Source organism: Asterias amurensis, chromosome 5 (genome assembly GCF_032118995.1).
Source record: "Asterias amurensis chromosome 5, ASM3211899v1".
In the NCBI taxonomy this organism is placed as follows: Eukaryota; Metazoa; Echinodermata; class Asteroidea; order Forcipulatida; family Asteriidae; genus Asterias; species Asterias amurensis.
The window spans coordinates 17,551,531-17,571,179 of record NC_092652.1 but is presented as its reverse complement, the minus strand read 5'-3'; the positions used below and the strand labels follow the sequence as shown (position 1 = coordinate 17,571,179).

General features: G+C 40.2%; 1 protein-coding gene across 1 annotated transcript in view; it reads left to right on the top strand.

Moving 5' to 3' along the window:
* LOC139937872 (dual 3',5'-cyclic-AMP and -GMP phosphodiesterase 11A-like) overlaps window positions 1-19,649 on the top strand; it is a 115,278-nt gene that overhangs the window by 57,542 nt on the left and 38,087 nt on the right. Inside the window, exons 5-6 of the mRNA XM_071933244.1 lie at window positions 1,967-2,219; window positions 14,118-14,185. Coding sequence (XP_071789345.1) covers window positions 1,967-2,219; window positions 14,118-14,185 — 321 coding nt within the window. The remainder of the gene's footprint in view (window positions 1-1,966; window positions 2,220-14,117; window positions 14,186-19,649) is intronic.

The following is a 19,649-nucleotide window of genomic DNA, read 5'->3' as shown; positions in this document are numbered from 1 at the left end:
GGGGAAAATGGCGCCCGAAGATGCCATTTGCCACCGAGTGTGTACAAAACCCAAGGACCCCGGCCACAACGTGCAATAGTTGTTTTGTTATACTTTCGTATAATTGTTATTCCTCTTCTTGAAGTTTTGTTGTCATCTTCAAACATTATTACGACGGACTGTTCAATGTTTAATAAACATGCAGACGAACAAGTAACAATTCCCTCGAACCCGCGGCTGTTTCGTACACAGCGCTGGAAATCGACCAACGCTGGGAACGATCAAGGTGATGTACACCAGTGTTACTCGACCCCGAACCATGTAACATGCGTTTTTGTTGCACGTCACATGATTTGTTCTCGACCAATCAAACTTCACAGTTTGTTACTGAGGTATAACAATTAGATTTGAATTAATGTCTGGCTCAATAACGTGCTTAACCACAAGTTACCTCTTAAATTTGAATTCCTCACACCTTTTGGGACGGTCCGTATGTCACATGGTTCAAGGCAAGCTCTTGCGAGTTACGTATAAGAGACGGTGAACACCCATACACAATTATGTATAGATGTATAAGGCACAATTATGGCATTAATTAAATGGTTTCAGGCTTAAGAATAAATCGCAAGGCAAGCTTTAAAAGAACATAATCTACCCATGGTGTTACCGCCTAAACCAAATATACAGCGATACCTTACCAATGCCTCAATCCCACATACATGGAGGTTGCTATACAAAAACCTTCCCGAATCATGAGACATAGCAACTGTTACTATAGTCTGAGGAATTCATACTTAATTAGTAACTTCTGAGTAAGCTATTAATAATTGTAAACCAGACACTATTCAAATCTAACTCACTAGTGGCTTATAGGCTGCAGGGGCGTCAATCCGTCTTGAAGTGTGGGGGGGACATAACATTTACGGCGTGGGGTTCCGGGGCCCGCTTTAGGGCCCCGGAATTTTTTTTAGCCCGTAGATGCTCTCTGGTGCAATCTAGTGAATCTGAGGGGTGATGTTCCCCCCTCTCAGATGTTGGAATTTAATGCCTATTTCAAGCTATGATGCACCTATTCTTGCTTTCATTGTGATTGTACCTAAAGAGCAGCTCAATTATAGCTTCGTTATATCAATATTGTTTCTGCATTGTAATGATCAGACGGCGTTTCATCCCTATCATCACCAGACCGAAGACACAAGTTTTATGGGGCAAATCTGTCAGAATGGAACAGAACATCTGTAAAATGTGAGCAGCAGTAGAACCTTTTGGGTTGACAGCATCTTCAAGTGCGGCTCTATGAACCAAGTTTTAGGGGAAAATACTGTCAAATAGTGAGCACGTGAGTGTGAAACCTTTACGGCATGGGTCCGGGCCCGCTCAAATTTTGTATTTTTAGATGCTCTGTGATGCAATTTTTAGGCCATTTAGCAGCCAAATGGCAAACGAAACAGAACAATGAGCTGTGTGAATATTTGTATTCCAGTGCTCCACAGTTCCTCAGTGCAAAACACGATTTTCATAATAAAGGTGGTCAAACGACACGGGTAACACTGATACTGTGTCCCCCACCCTTCGAAAATGGGGTGGGGTGGGGTGGGGGTACACGTCCCTTCCACTCTTTCAAGGGGGAGGTGCAAATCTGTCATCGATGGAGCATGCGCATGAGAAGCATTTACGGCGTGGGGTGCGGGCCCGGGAAAATTTTGCATTTTAGATGCTCTGTGATGCAATCTAGGGCCAATTTAGAGAGGGGATATTGTGTCATCCTTTGCCCACAGGATTAATGCCCATATAGGGACACAGTGCAAAACTTTGGCTTCATGATAAAGGTGGTCAAAAAGGTGGGGGACACTTGATATTGTGTCCCCCACCCTCCAAAAGGTGGGGGGACATGTCCCCCCTGATTGACGCCCATGATAGGCTGTAACAACAAACAATGTGTGGTATCTTTTGACGAGGGATATTTTTGCATATTTTCCTTCTCCAGACCATCACATTCTCCAAGGTGTTCGACCTTCCCTCGTCTCTCCACAATGGTCACAGCACCAACACCATGTGCTGCACCGGTGTCAAGCTATCTAATGGTATCATAGAACACGTCGCATCGACTGGGGACACGTTGAATATCTACGACGCTCAGAACGATCCGCGGTTTGACAAGGAGCTCGACAAAGCCACTGGATTTCACACACGCTCGATCCTGTGCATGCCAATCAGGGACAACAAATATCAAATCATAGGTAAGCAGTTATGGTTTTTCGATCAAAACATTGACTTCTCCCGACGTTTACTCACTGATGACGAGCGCAGGGGTACACTCAAAAAGAAACTAGGGTCAGAAATCAGAATTAATAGGTCAGACCTGACCCTGAAATTTGTCAGGTCCTTTTGGATCAAGAAATCATTTCTGATCTGGGAACTGTTTGTGTGGTGTCACGTCATGAACGAGCGGTCTAGTTCTGATATTTCGTTCGCGACCCCCGTGCCCCTGAGAAATTCACTTTTATCATAATTGCTTCTCTCCAACCAGGAGTACAAGTAGGTACCGGTGAGAGCTGATGAGTCTCCTGCGATAGACTGGTATCCTGTCTCCTGTCTATTGGATCATCAATATTCTCATGCAAATGAAACTGGAATTACAGACTTTACTTTATACTTCTGGTGGAAACGCTCTGACCTACCTGGGCCCAATTTCATAGAGCTGCTAAGCACAAAAATTTGCTTAGCATGACATTTCTTTCTTGATAAAAACAGGATTACCAACCAAATTTCCATTTGTTGCATATTGCTTGTTAGTGGTAGTCAGCTGTTGTTTCCTTATCCTGAAAAATCACGTGGAAATTTGGGTGGTATCTTCTTTTTTATCAGGGCAAAAATTTCATGCTTGGCAAATTTTTGTGCTAAGCAGCTTTATGAAATTGGGCCCAGTACGTCACTGTTCACAAACTTGATTTGTCTTCTCTCCATTGGGTTCTTTGTTACAGCGGTTAGATTCTCTGTTAGAGTTTTTGGCTTCACAACCAAAATACATGAAATGAAACAAAATAAAAATGAAAGATATCTCAAGTGAACTGACTTGGAGTCTTACTTCTAAATGTAACATTGGTCTTTAAACCATGAGAAAATGGTTAAACCAAAACGCCCACTATACTGCTTCTTTGGTACTTATCCATTTAGCAAAGCGGAAAACACGAAACGGGTCAGGCATACATGGAACATGTTTTAAAAAATCATCCACGCTTTCCTCTTTGAGTCTTCGGCATTCATCAATGACAACAACATGTCAAACTAGGGCACCGGAACTGTCTCCACGTAGTGTGTAATTTTAAAAAGGGTGGGGTGGGGAAAATGCGGGTGCTAACCTAATAAGATGTTTTACGCATGTCACAAAGAAACAGAGAATGTTTGTCATTTTAGCAGTGAACTTGGTGTGATCTCCAAGCCTATATTAAAGCCATTGGACACTTTTGGTAAACAGTATTGCCCAGAGGCCCACACTTCATGTATCACACTTATGTATTAAATAACAAACCTGTGAAAATTTAGGCTCAATCGGTCATCGGAGTCGGGAGAAAATAACGGGAAAACCCATACCTTGTTTCCGCACGTTTCGCCGTGTCATTTCATATATGTTTAAAATAAATCCGTAATTCTCGTTAATCGAGAATTGATAACTGTCTTTCACCTTGTCTAAACCCTGCAAGTTGTTTGTAAATATGTGAACTTTTTGTTTCTGTTCCGAAAGTGAAGTGTATAATGGCTTTAACCATAGACCTGTTTCGTGAAAACTTGCTGAGCACGACTACGTATCGCTAATAGCAGAACATCTGGATGCAGTGTTTTGGGAAAAAACACGTGTTTGAATTTTGTCGTATATTCAAACTGCTTAGCCACATTGCTTAGAAAACATGTAAGCATTCTCGCTGTTTTGTTTAACAAATTAAAAACACAAAACAACTCATAAGACAATTTCCCCTGGATGTTATACTTTAGAGTTTAAAAGCTGAATAGATGAAAAGAGTCCGTTCATTTTGTTCAAGTTCATTTCCAAAGGTCCATGGCTTTCGTCATTTGTGTTCCCTACCTCATGTGGTGAACAAGCCCATTCACCCCCCTCCCCCCCCCCCCTGTGGCCCTCCTCTTATCATGACGTACTGGAAGTTGGCTTGAGAATGCGATACTGGTAAAGTTGATGTGATTTGGGTGTCAACCAGACATTATATGTGATTTTGGTAATTGGCAGTTGACCACAGATGTGATTTTTGTCTTGGATGTGATTTTGGCTACCGCCTGGGTAGTGGATGTGATTTGAGTAAGGCCCCTAGCATTAGATGTGATTTTGCTAATTGGCAATTAAACATAGATGTGATTTTTGGCTCGGATGTGATTTTGGCTAAGGCCTGGACAGTGGATGTGATTTTAGTAATGCCGCTAGCAGTGGATGTGATTTTGATAATTGGCAATTAAACCTGGTTGTGATTTCTAGCTCGGATGTGATTTTGGCTAAGGCCTCAGCAGTGGATGTGATTTTAGTAATGCCGCTCGCAGTGGATGTGATTTTGATAATTGGCAGTTAAAGGGACACACCGGCTCACCGTTTACGCAATTTAGGGGTGTAGAATCATAAATAATGTTTTTATAGATGGTTGCTGTAAAAAAAATCATCAAAATGTCACGTATTTAGCGAAAAATGATTTTAAAAAACCAAAGCGGCCATAACAAGCTTCCGTTACACGGACTCTTTGAATGTGAATCTTACTTTAGATTTTTCACCATTATTGACATTTTGTAGCGATAATTTGAATACATGATCTTTTTCGTCAATTATTCGTAAATAATTTTGTAAAAAAAAAGATTTAAATTTGGTTAAGTAAGTTACTTATAGACGGCTGAAAGTAAAACTAGCCCGGAAGGTCACGTGATTGTTTGTACCACTTTTTGGTTAGAACAATCACGCGACCTGCGTTTTTGTCTTAAAATGCTCAAAAACGGCTAAATTTGATGATTTGTTTTAAGGACTGTTCTTCTTCATTCCTGGAAGACCGTTGGAGTCATATCTTAGTCTATTTTGTAGCCCAAATAGCCCATTTCGGCCGGTGTGTCCCTTTAAACACGGATGTGATTTCTGGCTGTGATGTGATTTGGGACAAAATCACATCCTTTTTCCAAAATGACATCCCAAAAAATAGCCTTTCCATTTTAGTTGTAAAATCACATCCAGTCAATTCACAGTGTTAGTTTATCCCTCTGTTTTCTCTGCGTGGTTTCATCTCTACTCGACTGCTTTGGTTGCACCAGTATACCTGTTTATGTGTTTTCATTTAGCCTTCCGGAAAGACTTTGCAAGGGTCGGGACGTCGGGTCGGGACGTCAGGCCAGTCAGCCAGTCAGTTATTGTATGCTTAAAAGCATTTATACCAAAGGTCCTTCAAGTTGGCTAGCAGTTTCTAACAGCTAATACTTTTTTTCTTCTTTAGATTAGGGAGGTTTAGCTGCACGTTACGCGAGCAAAAACGTGAATGTGAACGTCAGACAATTGTGTCGTTTCTAGGTGAATCACCACTTTGGGCTTATTTCATGCTCACGTATGACGTCTGCATGTACGTACCTGACGTGAGAAATGATAACTTCATGTATGCTTAAAACGTGAGATTTTTACAGCAAATTATTTTGACTTTCACGTTCACGTTTTTGCTCGAGACGCGCAGCTAAACCTCCCTATTTATAACAACGAAACGTGCGTATATGCCTATCTTGCCATATTATAAAATGATTGAGTTCCATGGTCACTTGATTAAGCTCTGACTACCGCCCCCCCCCCCCCCCACCTCCCCTACTCTCCCAACCTCCCCTACCCTCACCACAAGCTAATAACACAGTCACGAATAAATAAATACTCGTGTTATTTATTGTAAATAGTGACTTAATTCATCTTGATCAGATCCCCTTTGGCCAGACGTGTCTTCCTTCCTACATTACAAGATAATAGTCAATATTTCTTCTCTGAGCTGTCGGTGGCTCTTCAGTACATACACAGGGGCTGACACATCATTTTAATAAATTTGCCCTCTTGTGGGTAGAGAAGGGGCAGCTCTTGACTTTCAACACATTTATTTTAATCTATTTGAGAATGAAATTGCAGATGGGGGATATTGATCTACCATAACCATTGCTTTTTAAAGGCAGTGGACACTATTGGTAATTACTCAAAATATTTATTAGCATAAAACCTTTCTTGGTGACGAGTAATGGGGAGTAATGGGTTGGTGGTTTAAAACATAGTGAGAAACGGCTCCTACTGAAGTGCCATAGTTTTTGAGAAAGAAGTAATTTTCCACGAATTTGATTTCGAGACCTCAGATTTAGAACTTGAGGTCTCGAAATCAACCATCTAAACGCACACAACTTCTTGTGACGAGGGTTATTTTTCTTTCATTATTATCTCGCAACTTTGATGACCGATTGAGCTCAAATTTTCACAGGTTTGTTATTTTATGCATATGTTGAGATACACCAACTGTGCAGGCTAGTCTTTGGCAACTACCAATAGTGTCCTCTGCCTTGAAAGGGAAAGTAAACATTTGGTGTGGGTGTTTTTAACCGTTCTGTTGTTTTTGAGACATCGCACAAATTTTGTAGGTATAGACAACTGTTTAGCATAATGCAAATTGAAATCGTCCATACGTAATCCGTTTTTGGCGTTTAATTGTCGTGTACCGAAATTTTTGTTGCTTTAACACAGATGCTGAGTGCATTTCTAAGATATATGGTTGCAAAAGAAATTTTACCCCAACTAGCAATTAAAAGCGAGCCTATATTTACGTGGCTTGTGTGTCTTTCAATGCGCATTGTAATAATGTATTCCACCGTTGCGAGTAAAATTATCTTGAAGTTCTGCGTAAACATAGAAATTGCCGACTTTTGTTCATTAATAGACCCCCGCCTGGTTTGGCTGTCACAAAGCGACCCTTCGTGCAAGCCGCCGCTGCCCGTTGACAAATTTGTTATCAAATTCGAACCTTGGAATTAATTTGACTTGATTCGTATGAAGAAATATGCAGTCTTTATGACTGTGAACCTGTCTACATGTTATATCCGAAAATTTTCTGCGTCTTTCTGCCGAAATTAGTTGAAGAAAAAAATAAATGCGATAATTGTGAGGAGTATTAAAGCCATTATACACTTTCGGTACAGAAAAAAAGTTCACAGATTTACAAATAACTTACAGGGTTTACAGAAGGTAATTGTGAAAGACTTCTCTTGAAATATTGTACCATGAAATGCTTTACTTTTTGAGAAAACATAAAAACAACATAAATTCTCGATAGCGAGAATTACGGATTTATTTTAAACACATGTCATGACACGGCGAAACGCGCGGAAACAAGAGTGGGTTTTCCCATTATTTTCTCCCGACTCCGATGACCGATTGAGCCTAAATTTTCACAGGTTTGTTATTTTATATATAAGTTGTGATACACGAAGTGTGGGCCTTGGACAATACTGTTTACCGAAAGGGTCCATTGGCTTTAAATGCTCGGACATGTTTACACTAACACTCTTCAGGAGGTTAAGTCGCTTCCCATAGACATCCCAGCTGCCATTAAATATTGAGATATCTTTCAGAAGGATCGAGTCTTAAGACACTAGCTTTAAAGCCATTGGACCCTTTCGGTACAGAAAAAAAAAAAGTTCACAAATTTACAAATAATTTACAGGGTTTACAGAAGGTAATGGTGAAAGACTTCTCTTGAAATATTAGTCCATGAAATGCTTTACTTTTTGAGAAAACGGTAAAACAATATAAATTCTAGTTAACGAGAATTACGGATTTGTTATAAACACATGTCATGACACGGCGAAACGCGCGAAAACAGGAGTAAGTTTTCCCGTTTTTTTCTCCCGACTCCGATGTCCGATTGAGCCTAAATTTCCACAGGATTGTTATTTTATATATAAGTTGTGATACACGAAGTGTGGGACTTGGACAATACTGTTTACCGAAAGGTATAATGGCTTTAAGAAGAAAGAAACACGATCAACGTCAATTGTGGGCTTTTGGACAATACTGTTTACCGAAAGGGTCCAATGGCTTTAAGGCAGAGTATACCTTTGGGGTTTTTAACCGTTCGGTTATTGTAATTATTTTAAAGGCACTGGACACTATTGGTAATTGTCAAAGACCAGTCTTCTCACTTGGTGTATCTCAACATATGCATAAAATAACAAACCTGTGAAAATTTGAGTACAATTGGTCGTCGAAGTTGCGAGATAACTATGAAGAAGAAAAAAAACCTTGTCACACGAAGTTGTGTGCTTTCAGATGCTTGATTTCGAGACCTCAAATTCTAATTCTGAGGTCTCGAAATCACATTCGTGTAAAATAACTTCTTTCTCGAAAACGACGTCCCTCCACGGGGAGACGTCTCTCACAGTGTTTATTACTATCAACCTCTCCCCATAACATGTTACAAAGTAAGGTTTTTTGCTAATAATTATTTAGAGTAATTACCAATAGTGTCCACTGCCTTTGATGTAGATATTGACAATAAAACCATTCTTCGGAAATGTAATTTCAAAAGGTGGTTGCGTTTTTGAGATATCGGCGAAAATCAGGAGCTCTTTAAAAGAACACGTTGCCTTGGATCGGACGAGTTGGTCTATTAAAAGCGTTTGAAACCGTTTGTAATGAAATGCATATGGTTAGAAAGATGTTTTAAAAGTAGAATATAATGATCCACACAAGTATCACTCGAAACTGCACGATTTTCCTTTTACGTCGCGAACTATCACGGTCGGCCATTTATGGGAGTCAAAATTTTGACTCCCATAAATGGCCGACCGTGTTAGTCGACAAGGTAAAAAGAAAACCACGCAATTTCGAGGCATATTTGTGTAGATCATTGTATTCTACTTTTACAATATCTTTCTAAGCATACACATTTTACAACAAACGGTTACGAACGATTTTCAAATACCAACTCGACCGATCCAAGGCAACGTGTTCCTTTAATGTCAACGAGGGAAAAATAATTCATAATTGGAATACACAATCTGAGAAACCTTTCTGACAGTAACGTTCACTCAGATCCAATTGTTTGGAATAGAAACTGATATCTTTTCCCATAACCATATTACTTTCAAAGTGAAATGAATCTCAAATAGCTTTATACTATCGAAAGCTACAAAACCAAGTGAGTTTTTTGACGTTGGTTTAAAGGAGTAATTACTAAACGATCTTTCCTTTGGATGAATTATTCCCTTTGTATGTATAGTTTTTGGTATCGTTTTGCTGCTTAATCTATGCATTAAGTCCATTCCTATGTAAACTTTTCACAGGTTAATATCTTTCCATCGTAATGATATAATATTTTTACGAAGTGTAAGGCTCCCTTGTAAAAGCAAATTCTTTCGATCAGCATTGATCTGCCAACAGAACGTGCGTTATGTTCAGTCAGTTCACTCCCCACCCCCCCCCCCCCCCCACCCCGTACAGAGAATTCCCACTACGCACCCACCGAAAGTGTATTAATGGCAAATTTTTCCTGCAAGATTCTTTCATTTGGATTGGCATTCCTTACGCTAAAAAAAAACTCTGTCTGTTTTATTGAGCCACCCCTTGTCTGCCATAATTATAATGAAGAATATTCTAATGCGTTGTGCCTTTGTGTATAAGGACGGTTTTTATATGACGAGTTAAGTAATTGATTAAATGTGGCACCACGTACAGCAGCTAGGTGTCTCGGGTTGCAAACCTGCCTCGGCTCATGCTCTCCTCCCGGACCCTCGTTCCTGCATAAGAAGGCGGGGGTAAAACAAAAACTCCCCTGCGCTCTGTGGGTTCATATGAACAGAAAATATCATGATGTGGCTGGAAAGGACGTTGGGGTTATGAGAGGGGTTTTGTTGCGGGCTGTTCGGGATAATGTAGTTATATTTTGATATTTACGATTCTTTTAGTACAAGATGGTGTAGGCCCTGCATTTAAAACCTGAATTCGGCTAACCTGTAAACATTTCACGTTTTGATATATCGCCGCCAATCCGGAGCGGGTATGTCCACGCACGAAGAATAATTTCCGAGTTTCTGCGTTGCGTTTCTCTGTTTCGCTGTCCATTTACAGCAGCGTTGTTAAGTAGGATTTGAAACTTTGCATCGAGAAAATACAATATGGAAAGGTTTGCGTTAACACCATGTAATGACTACCTCTAAATGAGTTGGGGGTGGTTCTAAAAAGAACCGTTGGTTTCAACTCGACGTTTCGATCAGTATGCTCTGACCGTCAAAGAATACTGATCGAAACGTCGAGTTGAAACCAACGGTTTATTTCAAGAACCACCCTAACTCATCAGAGATAGTCATTACATGTAACCGCAAACCTTTCCATAACGTTGCTGTTATAAAGAGGACAGCTAGTCCCAGCTATCGACATTCGACTGTACTTTTTTTTTTATTCAGTATCCTGAACATACTTGTTTCCTCTATGGGGTTGATCAAGAGGGAACTTTGTATGGCCAAGTGAAATCAAGTATACCCCCTTTGGGATCAATTTATTATGAAGTACTGGGATTGTTGGCCGGATGCTAACTATAGACATGACCTCGTGCGCACGAACATCTACTGGACGAAAGACTAGAGTACCCCTTGCGCCAGCAAGAGGCTGTCTTTTAACTAAATAGCATTTACCGACTGCTGTTTTAAGTGGCACAGAACGGGCATTGACCATGCTTTCAAGTTGCTGCTCATTAAACAGCTACTTGAGCGCAAATTGTTTTTTACGGGAATGCTACAAAAAAATTATGCCCCAACCTCAAGGTTTGAAAAACTATAAACATCTTCTGCCGTTGACGGCGTGCGTCAAAATGACTATATGCTTTGACGCCATGTGTGGGGTACATCCATGCTGCAACAAAGCGGCTATACAAAACGTAACTCCCACATATTACGTAACATGAGTGATGATATACATGTAACAGGGTTCTTTCGTGACTCTTTCTGAAGAGCACCGGAGAATAGTATACAAATATTGACTGCTTCGAGTGCTATGGTTAAAACTATGACTCCCGAGGTAATCCCCGTAGCGTTCTATTTTCGCGAGGCGAAGCATCGGGAAAATAGAACGCTACGGGGATCACCAAGGGAGTCGTAGTTTTAACCATTGCACGAGTAAAAGCAGTCAATATTTGTTTTATAACACCCCAAACATTTCTAAATATTGTACTATTATTATTAAGTTACAGACCTGAATGCTACAATCCACGGACGACGCGAATACAGATTGCAAAAACGTTTACTGTGCTGCATGTAGTGTCGTGCAATCCGTAATGGTTACAGACTATTCATATATTATCCTCGTACACGCAACGAACGTCTGGGTACTGCACGCCGTGTGCTAGTCTTCGGACTAGCGCACAGCAAACCGACGCACTATCACACGGCCGTCGTCTAGCAAAACTAAGACATGTCATGTGACGCGCTCTAAACCAATGAGCAGGCAGAATACTTGTAAGGGGTGTTCTAACATTCAATGTTTTTTACACAATTGAAATTTGTTCAATCTCATGTGAACTCAATTGCCTTATGATTGAAATAATTTTAAATTAATTTCAGCAAAGATCTTTTATTGGCGTTTTTGTTCAAGTAGCTCTTTAAATAATCAGCGCAAAAAGATCGACCGCCCCTTTACTATCGGGGAGAGACGACATGGCATCGCGTCGACGGGGCCCAAGTTGATCAAGTTGCCCCAGTACAATTGATTGAAATTGAGATGACGAGTTAGCCACCGATTCATATACCAGTCTCTCCTCCCCATCAGGTTGCTCGAGTGTTTGAGCGCATTCTGGTAATATCTATGTACGAAGCTCTGGAAGTGCCATCCGACATGTCTAGATCCTGAGATAATTTACTGCAAGATGATGAAATAATATACACGTCAGATGACGTCATCCTGAGACGATTTATCACTGGATGTCGACATGTCTTCCCAAGATTTATTTTGGGTTCTTGACATTTTCAAAATGTCATCGTCAGTGAACCATTTTAAAGCCTCCTTCAAAAAAGTCGTTGTCTGTACGTATATAACATAGCTTTCTATCCATTGACCGCTTTGCCTAATTTTGTTTTTTCTTTTCATTTATACATCTTATTTTCATTTTGAGTTAAATAAGCGTTGTTGTTGTTCGTGCGTCCTTTGTTCGTTCGTCTAAGTATCTTGTCTCTGTCTGTCCACAGGCTGATTTCTACAAGCCTCGGCTTATCAACTCGCCCACCATATTGTTCGATTTCTTTGACTGTATAAACCTTATCTGTTCGCTATTGCTAAATTTGCATTTTGTGATGGGGTAATTTTGACAGTATGGATTTAAATGTGAATTGAATTGAAGATGGAATTACGAACGAAAACAAATGCCAGGGACATCGTACAGGAAATAAAACAAAGAATAGAGATGGGCAGGCCACCTTGCAAGGCGTCATGACAACAGATGGACACAATGAACCCCAAGAACACAAATGAGACGAAGAGGCAGACCAATATTTGGATGGACGACATCAGATAATTTGGAAGTGTCACATGGATGCGACAAGCACAAGAAAGATCAAGGTGGAATGGTGATGAAGAGGCATTCCTTCTGCAGTGGAGTGAAAGAGGCTAGATAGCTTTCTGTGGGAGTCGGCATCCTACGTTCAGGATGTCGATCGGGATACTGTTAACTAACTGTTAGGGTGTCGACATTCTTAGATAAATCAATCATATCAGGATGACGTCATCTCCGTCTGTGATGTCATTACCTTGCATCAGTCAAACTACTCAGGATCTCAACATGTCGGATGGCACTTCCAGAGCTCCGTATCGACGCTATTATTGGTGCTCGTGATTTTGATGGTGTCGTCTTTCCTCCCATTATTCTTTATTAGGGGTTTGGGTACTTTTTTTGTAGGACACAAAACACAATGTCTACATATTGTCATTAAACTTACACAGTTTGACGCTAGTGATGATAGTAAGCTTCCTTTAAAATGTTACTTGCTGAGGTGAATTGGTTTTTGAGAAATTAGTAAAACAATGTCACGAAACTAGTTTCTCAGGAGACGAAAATTATTGTTCAGCTTGTACAACGTATATATCAGTACTGGTATCACGCGAATCTCCTGAAAGCATAGCTCCTTGTTTTTCATTTTTTTCTACAGGTAAATAATATTACATGCATCTTCGTTCACCAGTGAATAAGGATTCATTTCATGGCTAACAAAATTGATATACGATGGGGTATCAGAACCCTTTAAAAGCATTGTCATCTCTGTGGGGTTTTGTTTGCGTGAAGCAGGATGTGTTACAAAAAGCAAACCTTCAGGGCTTCAGGGGTGTGGAGAGGTATCGGTTTTTACGGTCACTGTTTGGCATGAGGAAGTTAATTACAAGACCCACGGACAGATGGAAGGGAAGTTGCAAAGGCAATCGAATAAAAGACTGAGACAGAGTGCATTTCCTTTTCATGTGAAACTAAAATGACGCAGCGTTCATCAAAGCAATGTGGACATTTTTAAGTGCAATACGCGAAGCTTGAATGGTGTTTGTAGTAGATAATATGGAGAGTGATAAAACCGTGTGAAATGTTTCTACAAAAAGCGGTGTTTCAGGTTGAGTGAAAGGGATGGAGTGGCACGGGCACGTCTCCCCTCTAAAACCGACTGTCTGTATCCACTCCCATGTTTATGTTTTGTTTAAATGTTACCCGATTCAGCCCACATAACACCCATTGAAACATGTTCTTATATTCGCATATGCATTTCTACACGAACTTAGAATTTTATTTTTTAGATAAAGTTTGCAGCAAACATAAAAATTATCTTTCTATAAAACAACAAGTATTTCTAGAAAGGAAATTACATCGGTTTGGGATCACCCAAACAAAATTCATCGCCCAACAATTATGTCTTCAACACTTCTTCGTCAGTGATTTGTTTGGGAGGCTCTAGTTCCAGAGATATACAATCGAATGTAGAAATCATGTATAGAGGTACAATGACTGCAAGGTTGATCACTTTTATAATGATCATTTCTACCACAGGGAACTAATCACAGTAAATCTTTATCTTTTAAGAAATTGTTCCTTTCTTTCATCTTCTTTCCCCTCTAGGTGTGGCCCAGATTCTGAACCGGACAGATGGTTTTCCGTTCGATGAGAATGATGAACAGCTGTTTGAGGTAAGAACACAAGAAACAACTTAAAGAAACATTACGGAATGGGTTTTTGCCAACAAAACAGTTGCTGGCTTTGTAAAACACTTAATGTTATCCACTATATACATAAACTGACAAACCTGTAGAAGTTTGAGATCGATCGGTCATCTGGGTCACGAGAAAATAGTGAAAACCAATCAACATTTTGCTTGACATCGATTTAGAAGAAAAATTAATAAGGAGTCACAGAGCGATAAACTCCACACGGGAAACTTACCTATTTCTCGTCAAATGTTAAATTTCAGACAAAAATATTTCAAGGAATATTTCCTTTTATCATCACTACACCTTGTAAGTTTTGGTAAAATCTTAGACGATTTTTCGTTTACCAATTAATGTTACTTTAAAGGGTATTATGTACTTTTTCCTAACAAAAAACACAATGTCCACAGATTTACATTAAACTTACACAGTTTGAAGATTATGATAGTAGAAAGCTTCCATTGAAATTTTCGTCTCAGTTTTAGCATGTAAAAACGTATTAACCAGTTATGCTATGGTTTTAATATAATATCATAACTGGTTAAGGGGATTTTACATGCTAAAATAATTTTGGTCTCATGAGACCAAAATTATTTTGTGACTTTTTTTACTCATTTCTCAAAAACTACAAACCTTAGTTAGTAATATTTGAAGGGAAGCTTTAACCACTATCATTATCTTCAAACCCTGTAGATGTAAATCTGTGGACATTTTGAAAGAGTACCCGAATCCTTTAAGGAGGATAATATCATTTGGGAAATATAATCATAAAGGCCCCCGTGGCATCAGTTACAAACGTCTGTGACGGTAGTGTCTCCTAGAAGCCTGTTCAATAATTCAAAGGATATGACACAGGAAAAACTGCTGCCCTAGACGTTGATCGTGTTTCTTTCTTCTTAAAGCTAGTGTCTTAAGACTCGATCCTTCTGAAAGATATCTCAATATTTAATGGCAGCTGGGATGTCTATGGGAAGCGACTTAAACTCCCGAAGAGTGTTGGTGTAAACATGTCCGAGCATTTATAGCAAACATATTGGTAAAGCATGCCATTTTGGGTTGTATCAAAGTTAAGGAATATTTGAACTGCGATCTGTAAAAAAACGACTGTTGAATTTAAAAGCTCAATGATCATCAATAGGAGACTTTTGGGACGCTTGGTGTCAGCAGATATACCAGGTAAAATGCATTGTTCTCGGTAATGTGCGCACGCTCAGAACTACGTAAACAATGGAAATTTACCTGCGTCCTGGTAAGTCTGCTGCCACCTAGTGTTCAAAAGTCCCCCATTGAGTTTGTGCCGATACCGATCATCAAGAAAATTATGTCCGTCAGCAACTTGAGGATTAGCATGATTTTACTCTGGCAGTTGTGTATTGCCCCGTTTTACAACTAGAATGACTTTGGGATGAAAGATCCGAACTCAGTCAAGCTCTGTGGACGTCTAGTTTTAAGAAAGGCATCTGCACTACAGAGGCAAAGGTCGTGGGATCGAATCCCACCCGAGTAAAATACCTGTGTATTTTTGTCACACTACTAATGAGTACACACATTGATGTGTGTGTAACACAATAATAGCGCGATCGTCCTACGGTTAACAACTTCTCTTTAAAGACAGTGGACACTATTGGTAATTGTCAAAGACTAGTCTTCACTTCACAGTTGGTGTATCTCAACATATGCAAAAAATAACAAACTTGTAAAAATTTGTGCGCAATCGGTTGTCAAAGTTGTGAGATAATAATGAAAGAAAAAAACACCCTTGTCACACAAAGTTGTGTGCTTTCTGATGCTTGATTTCGAGACCTCAAATTCTAAACTTGAGGTCTCGAAATCAAATTCGTGGAAAATCACCTCTTTCTCGAAAACTACGTCACTTCAGAGGGAGCTGTTTTTCACAATGTTTTATACTATCAACCTCTCCCCATTACTAGTAATCAAGAAAGGTTTTATGGTGATAAATATTTGAGTAACTACCAATAGTGTCCACTTAAGGCCTTAGATGGATTGCCCAGTTAGAAATCAACCAACCTGCACCCATTTTTCACCAACATTCCCTCGTAAATCACATTTTTTGTTCTCAAAATGTCAAAGAGGTTTACCGTTCGATATAAGGGCCCCTGTATTGTGTGCTCAAAGGCGGAGTGCCCGAGTTGAAAGAAAAGCAGATCCCAAGCTGTTGAAGTAGTTTGATTTAATTTTGAAGTCACCCGACGACCGGTTTTTAATGTTGATTGAGCCAAGTTGAAGTCGGGGAAGCACTCCAAGGTGTGTGTGCATGGCGATCCCCGTCTTGCAGTCAAAACACAGTTGTCTGTGAAATGAAGAAAATTCCCACATGGCCCTTGTGTGGTCAGAACTCAAGTTCTGTTTACCTTACCTAGAGCGATTCAATTACGGTTCCCGATCACACATTGTACACATTGCCACACAGTATTCTTACAAAATGTGGATCTCACATAATGTGAATCACAATCCACAGGCATGTGACTTAAGTAGTCATTTTCCTTAGACGTGGCTGGATGTTGTTTTTGCCCTTCACGTTCTGGACAGTTTTCCATTGTGGATGTGTGAAGTACTTGTGGTTCTCAGAAGAACATAACTATCTTGAAGTTTGGTGTTTTGTTTCCACACAAACAGGGGTCCACCTATGCTTAAAGATGCAGCACTGCTTTGTTCTTTCCTTTGTCCCTGCACGTAACAGTTTCCCGTATAGACTTCGTATACGCAGATTTCCTTGTGGGGCACCCCAGTCTTTAGAATTCCCCTATGAAACCTTTTGTTTTCCTTGGCCTCCATAGACATTTTTGCGAATACTCGGTACGTGCGCGCTTGGCGTGGAATGAGGTGCATGCTGGTCTAGCTATACAATCAAGAGCAAGTTCGAGTGCGTACAATGGTTAACTAAAGGTTGACCATTTTGACTCGAACCCAGGCTGGTCGACCATTGGTTGAGTACTGTGGTCGACCATTTGGAACCAGCCTCGAGCCCATGGTTTCTTCACTGGTCCCAACAGCATGTTCCATTCTAACATTTGTTTAGCGCAGAGTGGAACCAGTGACACTTTAGCGAAAAAGTGGAAGGTTGACTAGACTACCAAAGGAGTCGTTTGGGTGAGTACGTCACTGCGCATGTGCGTTGCTAGTCTGTGTTCGACCACTGGTGGACTTAATGTGCGCACTCGAACTTGCTCCAAGTTTGAGCCCTAGCTAGACCAGCATGCACCTCGTCCAACAGTTAGCGCTTGCGCAATGGGTATTTGCGAAAAGCTCTATAAGGTACCGAAAATTAGCACTTAAGTACTTGTAATGAGTTACCATGTTTATTCAACCACACACCAGTGAAAGTTCAAGGAATACCGTTCAGATTGGACTAACACAATTCCCGGGTCAGAAGTTACCCGGATTTCGGAATCAGATGATCTGGCCCATTTGCGGGTCAGGCTGACCCTAGGACGTCGTTAGAAACTGGGTACTTCAACTCGGGCTCTTCATTAGAATGACCGATATCTGAGTCATTTCGGCAAAGATTCATGATCAACTGACCCAGGAAAGAGTGAAAAGGCACTCATTTTGTCCGCCATACCGCTCTTGCAATATCGGATATTGGACATTGACATTAGTTTGTACAGTGAATGTCTACCTTGTACATCGATATTGGATACTGGACATCAATATCACTAACTTTACTGATGTGAGTCCATTCGCTAGCAATAGAACTAGTTGATCTACACGTATGAAGAGGTCCCCGTGTTGCTTTGCATGGACTGGTCCCTATACTGACACCATTAACATTCGACATTTGGACAATGGCCGAGCGATCCATGGTTGTGAGGTAGATGTTTTTAAAGTCACCTGGAAATATAAGTTGTTTTCTTTCAAACATAAGAGTATATGCTTACGAACAATAAAACAATTTTTTTAGTAATTTTTTGTCACGATTTATATGTTAAAAAAATATATAAAGTTGTTTGGGGGCTTACTCCGCCTACCCCTTTTGTGACGTCACTCGAGGCAGACTTTGCCTGCAATGCGTATAGTAAACACACGTGCAAAGTACATGCACGTCCAAGTCGTGAGTTTTCTCAGATTGCCATGGTTTTGAACCTCTCTCTCTCTCTCTTTCTAAAACCATATCCCTTAAAGGGGAATCGTTTCTCAAAATGCTTTGCGTTATCAATAGCTGCAGTGCTTCTTTGCCAACTCAATTGTCAAGATCATTACGTTTTGGAGTAACAACCAGAATGGTAAACTTTCCCTTTAAAACCTAAATGAACGTACGTTTTACTTTGTGCTTTCTGCACTTACTGCACTCTCGTAATGTGGTTTCCTTGAAAGAGTTTGTACTTAATTGCATTTCATATGCACTGATGTAGAAAGACCTATGCAGGGAACAGACAGACAAACTTTTGAAGTAGTCGCAATTTACAGCTGTGTAATTCCATCATGTAATAATCGCAGACTTCCTTCAGTTTCCTCCCCGTGTCGTGGTTGGAACAGTACTGGAAATCGGTTGCCATAGGCGACCGTGGGATACTGTCTATTTGCACATGAGTACCTCTCAACTGGTGAGGGGAGGGAAAGGAAATGGGGAATGGAAAGGGGAATTCTAAATGATTCTCGGTTCATTCTGGTCATGTTTGATGGCGAGATAAAATTGTATACAAGACAAACAACGCTAGAGAGAGTAAGTTCAGCAGTGTTTGACAGGCGGAGTTGAATCATGCCTAGGACGCAATTTTTTTTTCTCTGTACATTAAAATTGCCACTGTCGTAGTGCTTTTCAATGGGGATTTTTTTTCTCCAAAAGTGCAAAATATTTTTTTATGTAGTCGAATGTATTCATCATATTATGTAAACTTATTAATCCTGGCTAGCTAGAACTGCGTTGTCTTTGTTCAAAATCCCCTGCTGTTCCCTCCCCACCCCATTTACTGTCCTTACCCAATCTGCCGTCATCTCTCATCTGGGCCCAATTTCATAGAGGTGCTAAGCACAAAAATTTGCTTAGCATGAAATTTCTGCCTCGATAAAAACAGGATTACCAACCAAAGCTAGCTCCACACGGTTAAAACACCTGAATACCAGTAACAAGCAATATGCAACAAATGGAAATTTGGTTGGTAATCCTGTTGTTATTAAGGAAGAAGTTTCATGCTAAGCATATTTGTGTGCTTAGCAGCTCTATGAAATTGGGCCCTGTTCTTCACACGCTCCTTGTTTCATCCGGACGAAATTGTTTTTCTTTCTATACATCAAACTGCCACTGTTTCTATACATCAAACTGCCACTGTCGTTGTGCTTTTCGATTGGGATGTTTTTCTTCTTCTTCTTAATCGATTAAAAATGGGGAACCCTTAAAAAGAAAACACCATGACAATTTTGGGGGTTGGCAATTCTGTACTACAGCATGTACAGACACAAAAATTGCATCCGGAGAAAGCACTCA